This window comes from Neofelis nebulosa, chromosome 8 (genome assembly GCF_028018385.1).
Source record: "Neofelis nebulosa isolate mNeoNeb1 chromosome 8, mNeoNeb1.pri, whole genome shotgun sequence".
NCBI classification, from domain to species: Eukaryota; Metazoa; Chordata; class Mammalia; order Carnivora; family Felidae; genus Neofelis; species Neofelis nebulosa.
The window spans coordinates 5,572,429-5,589,994 of record NC_080789.1 but is presented as its reverse complement, the minus strand read 5'-3'; the positions used below and the strand labels follow the sequence as shown (position 1 = coordinate 5,589,994).

General features: G+C 42.3%; 1 protein-coding gene across 9 annotated transcripts in view; it reads right to left on the bottom strand.

Annotated features, from left to right (window-relative positions):
- The window catches only part of EFCAB6 (EF-hand calcium binding domain 6), a 247,752-nt gene that overhangs the window by 216,626 nt on the left and 13,560 nt on the right, over positions 1–17,566 (bottom strand). For 6 of the 9 annotated variants that reach the window (XM_058741086.1, XM_058741083.1, XM_058741087.1 and 3 more), the window contains one exon: positions 5,902–6,047. The exons of the other annotated variants lie outside the window; for them this stretch is intronic. In XM_058741086.1, coding sequence (XP_058597069.1) covers positions 5,902–6,047 — 146 coding nt within the window. The remainder of the gene's footprint in view (positions 1–5,901; positions 6,048–17,566) is intronic. 9 annotated transcript variants of the gene reach the window in all.

Below are 17,566 nucleotides of genomic sequence, written 5' to 3'. Positions count from 1 at the left end.
AGTAATCACGTTAAAGAGAAAAAGCAAAGCAAAGATAATCTTCCCTGTCCAGGACATGTATCATTATAAGCAAAGAAGATGGTCTTCAGAAGAAAATTCAATTAGAACAGTATCATTTCAAATAAATCTTCAAAATATCATATTCACTTCTCACCCCCTTGCCACTTTTTTGAGGGGAAAACGTGTAACTCTCAAATCTAGATCATTTCCCTTTCCAAGACAAGGAAGGCATGAGAATGGCTGGTTCCCTGGAAGGTAACGAAAGAATATCAGAAGGTGCTAAATAAGTTCCCGGAGGCGGGGGGGGGGGGGGGGGGGACTGCCCTTCCTGGGAGGAAAAGCAGCCACGTGGGGCCCGTGGCGCTGTAGATCCCAGGGGTCCCCGTGTCACCAGAGGAGAGCTGACACACCCCAGCCTCCATCCTCTCTGTCTAAGATGGAAACGGCCGTGGGAACAAGTAAATACAGTAAGTACAAATCCACTCATGGTATCAGTCAGTTTCATAAGCATGAGCACGTGATTGTTCCCTTTTGATAGTTTACAACCTACTCAAGAAAGAGGAGCCTAAAACGAAAGGTAGTTTGCTAAATCTGTTCTATTGACTTATGAGACTGCAAAGGCTTGGTGACTACAGTTCACTTAGTAGCTTTGCTTTACATAGTAAATTCTGGATGTGTGTTAAATGTCTTTAACGTCATTTCTTCTTTTATAAACTCATTCACAAGCAGGAGCCAGGGAAGGATGATTCTAGTTATTTCCCTTCAAATGAGAATTTCTTATCCAGGTATCATGCCTCTCTGGCATGAGCTTTCACCAATGTTCACCTTCCCTGATGCTCACCGAGCACCCAGGAAGCCTATGCCAGGTACTGGGATGCCTTTCGCTCACCATGCCCACTGCCTCCTTGGGGAGGGGCACACATTACCAGGACCCACTGGAGACCTAGAAAAGAGGGTGGCTGGTTTGGGGTGACAGGCTGAAGGTCTCAGGAAAAGCTGCTTACAAGAAAGAGGTGACAACTTCAACTGGAACTTGGTGCTCCCAAGAGTGAGAGAGGCTAGAAGCAGGGGGGTGCTGTGGAGGACAGCCAGTTGAGGCAAACGGAGGGACAAGCCTAGGAGGCATCAGCCCGGAGACGAGACTACGAAAGTCAGCAGGAGCCAAATCCCAGTGGCTCCCATCCAGCTTCATGCTCTGGTCATGGGACACCAAGCTGGAACTTCCATCGAGAGAATGACATCACCCAATTTTCATTCTTAAACTGAATTCTGACATCACATGTAGGAGGGACAGAAAGGGGAGGACCCAGTGACAGTATGGAGACACGTCGTTAACTAACAGCATGCTCAGGCACGTATTAATGGAGGTCTACACTAAGATGATGGGCACGGAGGGAAAAGTAGGAGTGAATGAACGAGAAGTTGAAATAGACCAGGTAAAGTCCCTAGTGCTCCAATGGCAGATCTGTGAGCAAAATAAATGATCACTGCTATTCCAAGCTTCTACATTTACAGGAGTTCGTATATAGCAATACATACTGGAACGGATGAGAAAAAAGTTTATGGGAAAACTAATGAATTCATTTTGGGATCTCTGAGTGGGAATGTCCACTTGAAAGCTGAACACAAACATTTAGAGATCAGAAGTGGGGGAACTGGCCACGTAGAAGCCATGGGGGAAGCACGCCACGAAGAGAAGAAGGGAGCCCTGAGAAACACTGACTTTTAAGGAAGTATAATTCAGTCATTCAAAAAATATGTATTGAGCACCCATCATATTTCAGCCAATGCTCTAGGCACTGAGGTATTACAGTGAACCAGACGGAGGAGATCAGCTCTTGTAAAGCTTAGAATCTGGAGGAAAGAGTAAAGACAAGGAACAGATAATCAATAAGCGATAAAATAATGGTAGGCAGAAGTGCCACAAAGACGGTGAGAAAGAACACGGCGAAGAGCCAGGGGGGAGCCGTTTTAGGTGCAGTAGTCAGGGAAGTCCTCTCTAGGTGTGTGATGAGCTGAACCACAACGATGAAATGAGCCAGCCAGACGAGGAGCTAGAGGGGACACAGCAACAGGTAAAGCGCCTGCGCAGGAATGAGTTTGATGTGTCCAGGAAAGCAAAGGGCCAGCGTGGACACAGCATGCGTGTGTCGCGTGAGACGGAGGGCAGAAATTGCTGAGATCGGGGTGGGTGGTGCTTCAGTGTCTGCACAAGAACCTGGGGTTGTCTCCAAAGGCAACGGGAAAGCTCGGGAGAGTTCAAGCAGGGCGGTGATCCCCTCTAACCTATGTTGTCTTCAAAAATCACGCCGGCTGCTGCGTAGAGAGTAGATTACACAAGGGCAAGAAATGAGGAAGAAGACCAGAGAGCAGGCGACTGCAAGGGTCCGAGAAGAGGTATCTGTGGCTTAAACCAGGTGGTGGCCCTGGATGTGGGGCAGGGGGGGAAAGTAGACAGATGGGAGGTATAGTCAAGAGACAGAGTGGACGGGGTTTTGCTGACTGATCGGCTCAGCAGGGCAGAGCCTGAAGAAACCAAGGATAACTGGGGGCCGGGCTCGAAGAACCACATAAATGATGGTGCTATTCACCGAGATGGAGAACGCCAGGAACGAAGAGCTCTGCTTGGCCGGCTCACGGTTGAGATGCCCATCAGATGAACCCAGGCAGAAAGGTCAGAGAGGCACCTGGAGATTCGATCTGGAGCTCAGGAGGGAAGTCAGAACGGGGCTATCGCTCTGGTTATGCGTGAGGCGTAGAGATGCGGGGACGTGGAGTCAGAGGCTCACCTGGGAGGGAGCAGATGCGGGGAAGAGGACTGAGTAGGAGCCCCCAGCGTGAAGAGACCTAAACGTCCCAGATTTCCAGGGGCCCCGCCGGCACCCCCCCCAACTCCATTTCAGTCCCCGGAATCTCAGAAGCAGCCGATCCACAGGGAGGGGCTGCATGGCTCCACGTGGGCTGGTGAACCTGGTTTCGCCCTCTGCCCGCCCAGCCCCGAACTCCTCCTCCGGCCCCAGGGTCACGGAGGAGCCTCTCTTGTCAATTTCTGTCTCCACCTTGAAACCTTTTTTTGGGCTTTTCACGTCTAGTTTTAGTTGCTTCCCAAGAAGCACCACCTTTGCAATCAACAATTCTAATTTAAAAGTCATCAGAAATATTGGCTTGAAATTAGGGGACAGTAAAAGGAAAACTCTTTCACGTGCCTAACGCGCCTCCCAAGGTTTGAAAGGAAAGCAGTAACGACACTCACATAATCGGCTGGTGGGAGTACAAACTGATATCATCTTTCCGAAGGGCAAGTTGACAACCTTTTCTGCATCCGTTTAGAATATACAAATGTGTGCCATTAAGTCTTTTTAAAACTGCGAGACAAGTGAAATGAGAAAAGGTGACCTAACCAAGGCCGAAACCAGAAGAGCCACAGAGAGAACAGATGGAGAAATGATCAGGTGTGTAAAGCAGGAACGGTGAACACGTTCAAGAGATCACAGGCAAACCTAACAACACGCTGAATATACAGGGGATTTCAGCGGGGAAACGCAAAACTGTTCTTGAAAGCACACCGCAAAGCTGGAAATTAAAAGTATAAGATCAGAAGTAAAAAGAAAAAACTCATTTGATCTGCTTAACCGCAGACTGCACACGACAGAAGAAGAGCCTCATGAATATAAAGTCAGGTCCAGAGCAATCCTTCAGATTTGAACATAAAGCAAAAAAACTGTTTTAAAAGGAAACAGGGGTCCCAGGTCTGTGGTTTGCCCCATGAACAGCGCTCATTTAATATGAATTATGCAAGTACGTCACCTCCATGTGCACCACCACGCAGGAGACAGAGGGCAGCCAAACACTTCGCGGTCCCCACCTTCGGGGAGGCAAAAGGTGCTAGGAGACTTTTACTTTAAACAAGAAAAAGGAATTCAGTACTGAGAATTACCACCAGTAAAAACGGAAGGCAAGTGGCCAAAGGGAAAAGCAGGCACTGACGGCACTTAAGGCAGGCGAAGGACTAGTACCTTCCATACAGAGAGAGCGCCCACGAGTCACCCGAAGACCAACCCACAGCAGGGGAACGGGCAAAGGATATCAACAGGCGGCTCACAAAAGGGGGACAGAAAGCGGGCAAACTGGACAATCAAAGCTCACCTCCCCGTTCAGGAAAGGCAAGTGGACACGACAGAATACTGCTTGTGCGTGAGGCGACGTAAGAGGCGAAGTTCTGGGTTAGGATACTTCGAGGTCAACACTTTCCAGTGTTCCTTGCGGGAATGTCCAGGCACACACTTCCGAAGGCCAATGTGGCAGAGGGTAAGAGGCTCAGCAGGAACGCCCCTCGATCCACGCTGCTCTGCAGGATCAGAAAGGTCAGCTAAGACGCGTCCGGAGGGCACCGGACACGTGGGGCTGCTGAACGGTGTTGGCAGCTGCTGGCCGACCCCCACCTATTCTCCCCTTTTCCCTTGGAAACAGAAATGCTCAAATTTTGGCAGACATTCGGCCACCTAGAGATCTGTATTTCCAGACTCCCGGGTAGATGCCTGTGACCCTGTGATTCACTGTGAGGAAGCACAGCGTCCAGTCCGACTTGACAGGAATTCCTTTCCCCCCTCACAAGGCAGAATTCAGTGCATCCGTGCCTTTGTCCCCTCTGAGGCCTCCTGGCACCTCGGGTTGTGTGCTCACTATGCTTTCCGCACACGCACTTCCGTTCTGGTAGTGTTTGCCTCAAGCCACTAAAATTCTTTACCCCCCCCCCCCCACCGGACTGTGAGTGCCATCAGGGCAGGACCTCTGCTGGGCCCACCTCTTTATCCTCAGTACCTATGACAGTTCTTGTCATATGTCAGGGCTTAGAAAATGTTCAGGAAAGAAGGAAGGGGAGGGAGAGGGGGGAGAGATGAAAAGATATCTACTTTGGGGAAATGATTACGTTGAATTTTACTGCTTTAACACTGAGAGATGCAAACGAGTTTAAAACTTACATCCACACAAAAACCTGCATGGAAACGTTTACAGCAGCTTTATTCATGAGTGCCAAGATGTCTTTCAGTAGTGAACAGATAAGCTAACCGTGGTACATCCATGTAAGAGCATATTTTTCAGAGGTTAAAAACTGGGCTACTGCCTCATCAAAAGACAGGAAGGACCTTAAGTGCGTACTGCTAAGGGAAAGAAGCCCGTCTCAAAAGGCTCTATACGATATGATCCCAACTTGATGACATTCCGAGAAGGCAAAACTATGGAGACAGTAAGAAGACCAGTGGTTGCCCCGACTAGGGGCAGGGAGGGATGAATGCGTGGACCACAGGGGATTTTGTGGCGCAGTGAAATGATTCCATGTGATATCGTCATGCTGGACACGTGCCATTATATGTTTATTAAAACCCAGAGGATGCACAACACAAAGAACAACTCGACTGTAAACTGCAGACTTCGGTCACTAACAACGTATCAATAACGGCACATCAATCGTAGCAAATGCACCTCACTAATGCAAGATGTCAACAGTAGGGAATGGGGATGAGGAGTAAAGGCGTGTACGGAACTCTCTGGACTTCAGCTACATTTCTCTGTAACCCTAAAACTACTAAAATAAAGAGTCCCTAATGAAGAAAAACTAAGTAAGGAGATATACTAGGGAACACGGTAGTTTTGGAATCACACTGTCTGGGTTCAAATCTTGATCCTGCCACTTTAAAACTATATAACTTCTAGGCAAGTGAGTTGATCGAGCTGTATCTCCGTTTCCCCATAAAGAATATAGGGACAGTAAGAGAGTCTACTTCATAGCTCTGTTGCATGTGGTTAAATGATATGTGAGGCTTTTGTACAGAATCTGGTACATACTAAACACACTTAAGTAATATCTACCGTTAGCATTATTTCTTCACGAATACTCACTTGAAGAAGGTCTAAACACACGTTGGAAACCATTCCTTGAATACACTCTACACGGTGAAGAGTGAGGTCTTAAATTCATGAACTTGTGTGTGGGAGGATACGAAATATGCCAGTCCCGTATAACCGCCATTTTGCACATTAAATCCCTGTGACATAAAAGAAAGCAGAGTACATTACTTTTGAGCACACATTACAAATGTGGCCAACCTCCTCCCTATTCCTCTTCCAAAAGGACAGCTGGAGACTCTAACAATGCTAGTCATGACCTTCTTGCCAATGTTTCAAAAACTCTTCTTAAAACGAACACAAGATCATGATTTTAGACTCATTGATTTTAGTAGATCCAATAATTTTCAAAAATGGGGAAATAAGGAAGTTCTTGGGTAGGAAGATCCACCCGCATCTTGACTACCACTGACTCATTCCTTTGGTGGGAGTAAGGATGGAAAGTTTGGATTCCCCATGCTCGCCTCAAGTGCCTCACTGCATATCCATCCCAGAGGCAGAGCAGACGGCAAGAGCACCAAGAATGGTTCAGTAAGAACCTCTGAAAATCCTCTCCTCCATCAAGACAATAAGAAAACTGGCAAAACTCGTCAGAACCCACTTTTTCAGAGCCCTGGAAATTAACCAAAGGTTTGCAGAAGTCTAGGGAGCCCTTATTCATAAACACTGGCAGAATCTCAGTATGAACACCACGTTTTGTGGCCCTTCAACTTCCCCTGCTCCCGTCCACCCCTGCCCCCAAATAGGCAGTAGCCTTGAAACCAACAGCCTGCAATTTCAGTGAAAATCCGGCAGTCTGCCAATCGCTGGAAAGGGGAGAATGGGGTTGGTGCTCCTTCGAGCACCATTACAAGAAATTGTCAAAAGGCATTTGCTGAAAAAAATCAGAGGCAACTGTTGTCTAGGCTTCTAGCTGCCTAAAGGATCAGATAAGAGATGGAGCAAATAATAGACTAACAAAAAAACCTTAAAGGGAAATCTAGGGAATGAGATGTCCATAGGGAAGCTCCCACATAATCTTGGGAGTCTAGAAAGCCACTCACACATATAGAGCTGTGAGCAAGCCCAGGGCTGTGTGCTTGCTCAGGAAAGAATGGAGCAGGCCCTAAACTCTTACCTTGGGGCTGACCTTGGGGCTCTGCACAAGCAGGAAATGAAGCCTAAGGTAGGTCTCTAAACTGCCCATCAGAGTATTATAGGAACACTCAAATACTCACAAAGAGCCCCTCAGCAAAGACTGGAAGACTATTATTTGCAGGCATTTAAGGAAATCTCTGTCCAATCATGAGCTGATCACTAAACTAACCAATCAGACACTTCAATGGTCATATGTGACAAAAAATACAGACTTTACAAAGTCAGTTTAGAAAAGTCACTATACAGGGGCTCCTGGGCGGCTCAGTGGGTTGCTGTTGATTTCAGCTAGGTCTTGATCTCCTGGCTTGAGTTCAAGCTCTGCACTGGGCTCTGTGCTGAGTGTGAAGCTTACAAGAGGAGAGGAGAGGAGAGGAGAGGAGAGGAGAGGAGAGGAGAGGAGAGGAGAGGAGAGGAGAGGAGAGGAGAGGAGTCACTAAACAAAAACAAAAATTTAACAAGTGGAAAGAATATGTTTTCAAAAATTGCCACATTATTTAAAATGTCTAATTTTCAATAAAAAAAATTATGAAACGTGAAGAAAGAAAGAAAGAAAGAAGAAAGAAAGAAAGAAAGAGAAAGAAAGAAAGAAAAAAGAAAGACTCATACATACATACCTTTAGAAACCATGCAAGCTAGGAAACAGTGAGGTGAAACATTTAGTGTAGAAAGGGAAAAAAACCTACCAACCTAGAATTCTGTATCCAGAAAAATTATCCTTCAAAAGTTAAAGGCAAATAATACTTTCTTACACAAACAAAAACTGAGGCTAAGTCACCAGCAAGCCTGCTTTAAAAAAAAAAAGGTTAAATTCTTCAGAAAGAAGGAAGAATTATACAAGTCAGAAACTTAAAGTTACATAAAAAAGAGGAGCATTAGAAAAAGCATAAATTAAGGTAACATAAACACATATGCACCCAATAATAGAGCCCCAATATACATGAAGCAAAAACTGATAAAACTGAAAGGAGAAACTGACATCTGAACAATAATAGCTGAAGACTTCAACAGCCACTTTTAATAGTGGATAGAACAACTGTACAAATCAACAATAGAGGACTTGAACAACGCTATAAACCAATTAGACCTAACGGGCATGTAAAGAACACTCCACCCAACAATGGTAGAATATACACTCTTCTCAAGTGCACATGGAACATTATTCAATCATGTTAGCACATAAAACAAGTCTTGAAAAATTTTTAAATATACGAATAATCAAAGGATGTCCTTTAACTACACTGGAATGAAATTAGAAATCCATAACAGAAAGAAATTGAGTAATTCACAGATATGTCAAAACTAAATAACACACTCTTAAATAACCCCAACGGATCAAAGGGGAAAAAAAAACACAAGTGAAATTAGCAAATACTTTTGGATGGATGAAAATGAAGGCACACATGCCAAAAATTATGGGATGTAGTGCTTAAGAGGGGAATTGACAGCTGTAAATGCCTGCATTATTTTTTAAAAGAAGAAAACCTCAAATCAATAACTTAATCTTGTTCTTTAAGAAACTAGAAAAATAAGAGTAAACTAATCCCAAATAAACAGAATAAAGGAAATAATAAAGATTAGAGCAGAAATAAATGAAATTGAAAAGAGAGAACAGAGTTCTTTGAAAAGATTAGCAAAATTGACACATTTCTGGCTAGATTTTCTAAGAAAAAATGATAAGGATAAAAACAAAAAGGATAAGGGAATGCTAGAACAATTGTATGCCAATGAATTAGCTAATCTACACAAAATAGAAAGACACAAGCTACTGAAACTGACTGAAGAAGAAATAGAAAATCTGAATAGACCTATACCAAGTAAAGAAATTAAATGAGAAATCAAAAACTTCCTGCAAAAAAAAAAAAAAAAAAAAAAGCCCAGGACCAAATGGGTTCACTGGTATGTTCTAGCAAACATTTAAAGAATAATTAAAACCAATTAATCCCTCACAAACTCTTCCAAAACAAACAAACAGAAAAAAAAAAAAACAGATAAGAGGGAACACTTCCCAACACAATTCTGTGAGGCTAGCATTACCAAATCCAGACAGAGGCATAAGAAAACAAAGCTAAAGACCAATATTCCGTAGGAATACAGGAAAAATCTTCAACAAAATACAGTGACATTAAAAAAGAATTAGATGTCATGAACAGGTGAGATTATCCCAGGCACTCAAGGGTGATTGAACATATAGAAAGCAGTCACTGTAATACACCACATTAATGCAATTTTAAAAAAATTATCACCTCAATAGATGCAGAAAAAGTATTTCACAAAATCTTATGCCTTTTCTTGATAAACACACTCAACAAGCTAGGAATAGAAGGGAACTTCCTTGACCCAACAAAGAGCATGAGTAAAAAACCAACAGCTACCATAGTATAGAATGGTAAAAGAACAAAACTTGAAAGCCTTCCCCCTAAAATCAGGAACAAGGCAAGGATGTCTGCTCTCACCACTTCTATTCAACATTGTACTGAAGGTCCTAGCCAGAGCAATTAGGTAAAAAAAGGAAATAAAAGGCATCCAGCTCTAGTGGCACAAGTAAGTTTTATAACATCACTTGTCTGAGGCTCCTAACTTAGCAAACCTTCAAAGGGAAGGGGAGGGAGGAAGTTTTCTCTATTAGACTTCACCTTTAAATGCAAGTGCACAATTATTTAATATTCAAAAATAGATATATGTGTGTGGCACTATCTGAGAATGAAGAACCAGACTAGACAATACATCTAAAGCCCTAGATTTTAAGAATCTCAAGTTTACAGGATTGAAGAAATGAATCAGAATTTTTTTTAATGTTAAAGAAATACACACTGGCTGGTGCTCTGGTTTACCTCTCTTTGGGCAGCCCCTGACTTCCTAGCATGGTATTGGTCTAGACCTGCCTTATTTACACAGGTCCCTGTGAGCCAGGACAATACCAGGGCTTGAAGCCATGTGAGGCTGACAGCAGAGTCCCACATACATCTTTATTCAACTAGTTAACTTCAACTGAAACCTAGAATCATAGCATGGGTAAATTTACAGAAGAACATGGTTTGGTATGTGTTCATACAGCCAAAATATATTTAATGAGCTTCCTTCTAGAAGTCTGGGGTTCAATGAACAAAACACAATCATGGACATCGTGGGCCTTATATTCTAGTCCTGGAAGACAAACAATAAATAAGTGAATGATACAAGTGGTTAAGTACTGTGAAGACAAATGGAGCGGGGGGGTGCGGGGGACTAGGTAACACTGATCTGACAGGAACCAGGAAGAGAACAATGCCATTGGGAGGACAAAGAGACAACAGGAGGTCAGACAGAGGAAAACCACATAGGCTTCTGTGATGGCTGGGCTCTCTCCATGAGTGATATGTGAAGCCACTTGAGGGCTATATACAGAGAAGAGAAATATGTACAGGGTTATGATCTGGGCTTTGCATTTAAAGGATCCCTCTGACTACATGTCAAGAACAGACTTACAGAGGGAGGGGAGGAAACAGGGGGATCAATTATAAGTCTACTGAAATAATGCATGCAAGAAAAGATGGTGGCCTGGACCAGGGTCGTTTTGGTAAAAGTGTTGAGAAATGGTCATATTCTAAATATATTCTGAAGGCAAGGTCAATTGTATTATCTTATAGATTTGATTTGGCATGCAAGACAAAGGCTGAAAGAAGTGGCCATTAACTGAGATGGGAAAGATTACAGGCAGGACAGCTTTTGAGGGGAAGATCAAAAGTTTCATTCTGCACATGATGAGTTGGAGATACCTGTTCAGTCTCCCAGGGGAGATACTGAATAGGCAGTTGGATATTTGAGCTTGAGTCTGGGGAAGAGTCTGGGACTGGAGATACAAGTGTGAGGACTGTCAGCATATAATGGAAATAAGGCATGATGTCAGATCAGCCCACCATGAAAGCACATGTAAAAAGAGAAAACATGTCAGAGCTGAGCTTTGGGGTATTCCAACATTCAGAGTTCAAGAAGATGAGGAGGAACCAGCAAAAGATGAAAAAGAGCAGCCAATGAGAAATGAGAAAAACCAGGAGACTGAAGTGTCCTGGAAATTGAGTGAGGAACATATTTCAAGGAGGGAGTCATGGATCATGTCAAATGCTACAGTGATCATCACTGAAGATGACCAAAAATTGCCCTTCGGATCAAGCCATGCGACAGTACTGATCAATCCAAGAGGTACCATGCTGGTGGAACTGGGAAGTTAGAGGGGGAGCCTAAGCAAGGTACACATAAACTCAGAGTAAAAGAATCTCTGCTTTAAAGCAGAGAAACAGTGTGGTAACTGAAGGAGGTATGAAGGTCAAAGAAGAAATGTCTTTAAGACAGGAGAACTGGGAAGCAGCTATAAAGACTTCTGGTAGTGATCCAGTGGCAAGGCAAAGAATAATGAAGCAGGACTGAAAGGAGGGGTGACCAGTTCCCATGGGTTCACCAGTGGAGGCAGGATCTCATCCCATGGATGAGTCTTCTTAGGAGCACACTCAGTTCATCACTTGTGACGAAGGAGAAGACAGTAGACACAGATGTGGTGAGGAGAGTGCATGTTGCTTCCCTCCAGCTCGTGTCTATGTCTTCTGTGAAATGGGAAACTGGGCCATCAGCATCAAGTGAGGATGGGATAGGCATCCAGGATTCAAAAGAGAGGACAAAAAGTAAAAAGTGGTCCAGAAGAGATGGCAAGGGGGCGTGAGGTGGGAGATGAAGAATGACGGGCAAGGAGTTGTAATAGCCCATCCAAGGTCCATGGACATGAACTCAAGAACCAGACCCAGGGAAGTGGAGAGCTGGATTTAATTGGGGTCAAAGTTTTAAAAAGCAAGTGCTATACAGCAAGGGGCATCACGTGCACATATTGTCCAGAAAGGGGCCCCAAGAATGATGGGAATTCTTGGTGTCTCTGAAATAATTGCACAAAACTAAGGAAGTGAAGAGACCAGAAACTCAAGTTCATGAAGAATTTTAAGAAGGAAAAAAAAAAAGGTTTCAGAATATGGCAGCACAGCACGGAGACCCTGAGCTTGTCTTGTCCCCGAAATGCAGCCAGATAAGCACCAAACCATTTTAAGCACCTAGGAAATTGATCTGAGGATTAATACAACAATCTGCATAACTTGAGACACAGAACTTGGCAGGTATGCATTACAGAGAGGTGAACTGGAGGAGAGAAAAGCTGTGGAGGGTAGGGAGTTGTTTTGCAGAGAGGACAGAGAATGGGAAAGGCAGAGACTGTGGCACATCAGGATTGTTCAAGAAAAGCACTCCCCATAAGTGGCTGGAGAGAAGAAGAGAGAAAGAGTGAAAACACTTGCAGGGGGCTGAGCAAATCTGTCCCCTAAAACCATTGGCATAGAAAGAGAAAAATTTATTTTTTTTTTGCTTTATTTTTAAAATGTTTTATTTTATTTCATTTTATTCTATTTTATTATATAAGTTTTTTTTTAATTTTTTCTTTTCTTTTCCTTTTTTCTTTATTCTATCAAGCTTCTTTCAACAAGCTTGACCAAACACACCCACCTAGGATCTAGCTTCATTTCTTTAATTTTTTTGTTTTGTTTTTAATTTTTTAATTTTTATTTTAATTTTTTTCTTCCTCCAAAATGACAAAATGAAGGAATTCACCCAAAAACAAAGCAGAGGAAGAAATGACAGCAAGGGGCTTAATCAACACAGATATAAGCAAGATGTTTGAGCTAGAATTGAGAACCATGATAATAAGAATACTAGCTGGGGTTGAAAAAAAGCAGAGTCCCTTTCTGCGGAGATGCAAGAAATAAGATCTAGTCTAGATGAAATTAAAAATGCTATAACCGAATTATGCTAAGTGAAATAAGTCAGTCAGAGAAGGACAGATATCATATGTTTTCACACATATGTGGATCTTGAGAAACTTAACAGAAGACCATGGGGGAAGGGAAGGGGAAAAAATAGTTATAAACAGAGATGGAGGGAGGCAAACCATAAGGGACTCTTAAATACAGAGAACAAACTGAGAGTGGATGGGGGGGGGGGGGGTAGGGGAGAGGGGAAAATGGGTGTTGGGCATTGAGGAGGGCACTTGTTGGGATGAGCACTGGGTGTCGTATGTAAGCGATGAACCAAGGGAATCGACCCCAAAAACCAAGAGCACACTTTACACACTGTATGTTAGCCAGTTTGACAATAAATTATATTTTTAAAAAATTGCTATAAACAAGACGCAATCCAGAATGGATACCACGATGGCAAGGATGGATGAAGTAGAGCAGCAAATCAGTGATTTAGAAGATAAAATTATGGAGAATAATGAAGCAGAAAAAAAGTGGGAAACAAAGGCAAAAGATCAGGATACAAGACTTAGAGAACTCAGTGACTTATTAAAAATGAATAACATTAGGGGCGCCTGGGTGGCTCAGTCGGTTAAGCATCCGACTTCGGCTCAGGTCACGATCTCACGGTCCATGAGTTCGAGCCCCGCGTCGGGCTCTGGGCTGATGGCTCAAAGCCTGGAGCCTGCTTCCGATTCTGTGTCTCCTTCTCTCTCTGCCCCTCCCCCGTTCCTGCTCTGTCTCTCTCTGTCTCAAAAATAAATAAAAACGTTAAAAGAAAATTAAAAAAAAAAAATGAACAACATCCAAATCATAGGAGTCCCAGAAAATGAAGAGAGAGAAAAAGAGACAGAAGGTTTATGTGAGCAAATTATAGTGGAAAACTTTCCTAGTCTGGTGAAGGAAACAGACATTAAAATCCAAGAAGCACAGAGAGCTCCCATTGGATTCAACAAAAACTGACCATCACCAAGGCAAATCACAGTCTAATTCTCAAGATACACAGACAAGGAAAGAATTATGAAAACAGCAAGGGGAAAAAAAGTCCTTAACCTATAAGGGAGGATAGATCAGATTCACAGCAGACCTAGCCACAGAAACTTGGCAGGCCGGAAAGGAGTAGCAGGATATATTCAAGGAGCTGAATTGGAAAAATATGCAGCCAAGAATTCTTTATCCAGCAAGGCTGTCATTAAAAATAGAAGGAGAGATAAAGAGTTTCCCAGACAAACAAAAACTAAATGAATTCGTGACCACTAAACCTGCCCTGCAAGAAATTTTAAGGGGGACACTTTGAGTGGAGAAAAGACAAAACAAAACAAAACAGACCAAAAGCAACAAAGACTAGAAAGGACCAGAGAACAGCATCAGAAACACGAACTCAACAGGCAACACAACGGCGCTAAATTCGTATCTTTCACCCTAAATGTCAATGGACTAAACACTCCAATCAAAAGACACAGGGTATCAGAACAGATAAGAAAATAAGACCGATCTACATGCTGCTTACAAGAGACTCATTTTAGACCTAAAGACACCTGCAGGTTGAAAGTAAGGGGATGGAGAACCATCTATCATGCTAATGGTCATCAAAAGAAAGGTGGAGTAGTCATATTTATATCAGACAAACTAGATTTTAAAATAAAGACTGAAGAAGGGCATTATATCATAATTAAAGGGTCTATCGAACAATAATATCTAACCATTGTAAACACTTATGCCCCAATGTGAAAGCACCCAAATACATAAATCAATTAATCACAAACATAAAGAAACTCATTGATAATAATGACATAATAGTAGGGGACTTCAACACCCCGTTTACAACAGTGGATAGATCATCTACGCAGAAACTCAACAAGGAAACAATGGCTCTGAATAACAACCGGACCAGATGGACTCAACAGATACATTCAGAATGTTTCATCCTAAAACAGCAGAATACACATTCTTCTCAAGTGCACATGGAACATTCTCCAGACGAGATCACATACTGGATCACAAATCAGCCCTCAACAGATACAAAAAGATCGAGACCATACCTTGCATATTTTCAGACCACAATGCTACGAAACTCGAAATCAATCACAAGAAAAAAAATCTGGAAAGACCATGAATCATTGGAGATTAAAGAACATCCTGCTAAAGAATGAAAGGGTTAACCAAGAAATTACAGAGGAAATTAAAAAGTACATGGAAGCCAATGAAAATGAAAACACAACAGCCCAAGCCTCTGGGATGCAGTGAAGGTGGTCATAAGAGGGCAGCATATAGCATACCAGGACTTCCTAAAGAAGGAAGAAAGGTCTCAAATACACAACCTAACCTTACACCTAAAAGAGCTGGGGGGAAAAAAAAACAGCAAATAAAGCCCAAAACCAGCAGAAGAAGGGAAATAATAAAGATTAGAGCAGAAATCGGTGATATTGAAATCAAAAAAACAGTAGAAGAGAACAATGAAACCAGGAACTGGTTCTTTGAAAGAATTAACAAAATTGATAAACCTCTAGCCAGATTGATCAAAAAGAAAATTGAAAGGACCCAAATAAATAAAATCACGAATGAAAGAGGAGAGATCACAACCACCACTGCAGAAATACACATAATGGTAAGAGAATATTAGGAGCAACTATATGCCAACAAATTAGGTAATCTGGACGAAATGGACAAATTCCTAGAAACATATAAACTACCAAAGCTGAAACAGGAAGAAAGAGAAAATTTGAACAGCCCCATAACCAGTAAAGAAATTGAATCAGTAATCAAAAACCTCCCAACAAACAAAAGTCCAGGGCCAGATGGCTTTCCAGGGGAATTCTACCAAACATTTAAAGAAGAGTTAACACCTATTCTTTTGAAGCTGTTCCAAAAAATAGAAATGGAAGGAAAACCTCCCAACTCCTTCTACAAGGCCAGCATTACCTGGATTCCAAAATCAGATAAAGACTCTACTAAACAAGAGAACTACAGACCGATTTCCCTGAGGAACATGGATGCAAAAATTCCCAGCAAGATACTAGCAAACTGGATCCAAGAATACATTAAAAGAATTATTCACCACAATCAAGTGGGATTTATTCCTGGGATGCAGGCCTAGTTCAAAATCCACAAATCAATCAATGTGATACATCATATTAACAAAAGAAAGGGTAAGAACCACATGATCCTCTCAATAGATGCTGAAAAAGCATGTGATAAAATACAGCAACCTTTCTTGAAAAAAACAAACCCTCAAGAAAATAGGGATATAAGGATCACACCTCGAGATCATAAGGGCCGTATACAAAAGACTCACCACTAATATCATTCTCAATGGGGAAAAACGGACAGCGTTCCCCCTAAGGTCAGGAACACGACAAAGATGTCCACTCTCGCCACAGTTATTCAACATAGTGTTGGAAGTCCTAGCCTCAACAATCAAACAACACGAAGAAATAAAAGGCATCCAAATTGACAAGGAGGAAGTCAGACTTTCACTCTTTGCAGACAACATATTCTATGTGGAAAACCCAAAGACTCCATCAAAATACTGCCAGAACTAATTCATGAATTCAGCAAAGTTGCGGGATATAAAATCAATGTTCAGAAATCAGCTGCATTTCTATACACCAATGATAAAGCAGAAGAAAGAGAAATCAAGGAATCAATCCCATTTACAACGTATCAAAAACCATAAAATACCTAGGAATAAACCTAACCAAAGAGGTGAAAACTCTGTACACAGGAAACTATAGAAAGCTTATGAAAGAAATTGAAGAAGACGCAAAAAAACAGAAAAATATTCCATGCTCATAGATTGGAGGAACAAATATTATTAATATGTTAATACTACCCAAAGAAATCTACATATCCAATGCAATCTGTATCAAAATAACACGAGCATTCTTTACAAAGCTAGAACAAACAATCGTAAAATTTGTATGGAACCAGAAGAGACGCTGAATAGCCAAAGCCATCCTGAAAAAGAAAACCAAAGATGGAGGCATCACAATTTCAGACTTCAACACCTGTCAGAATGGCTAAAACTAACAACTCAGGCAACAACAGATGTTGGCGAGGATGCGGAGAAAGAGGAACCCTTTTGCACTGCTGGTGGGAATGCAAACTGGTCCGGTCACTCTGGAAAATGGTATGGAGTTTCCTCACAAAATTCAAAATAGAACTCCCCACGACTCCGCAATTGCACACGACTAGGTCATTATCCAAAGGATACAGGAATGCTGATTCAAAGGGGGCACAAGCACCCCAATGTTTATAGCAGCGCCGTCGACAAGAGCTGAAGTATAGAAAGAGCCCAAATGTCCATCAACCGATGAATGGATAAAGAAGATGAGATACACATACATATTTATATGTGTATATACCTATACATACAAGGGACTATCACTTGGCGATCAAAAAGAATGAAACCTGGCCATTCGCGACAACGTGTGCTAAGTGAAATAAGTCAGTCAGAGAAAGACAAATACATGACTTCACTCATATGGGGAATTTAAGATACAGGACAGATGAACATAAGGGAAGGGAAGCAAAAATAATGCAAGAACAGAGAAGAAGACAAACCATAAGAGATTCTTAAATACACAGAACAAACTGAAGGTTGCTGGCGGGGTGTTGGGTAGGGGGAAAGGCTAAAGGGGTGAGGAGCATTAAGGAGGGCACCTGCTGGGATGAGCACTGGGCGTTATACGTAAGTGATGAATCGCTACATTCTA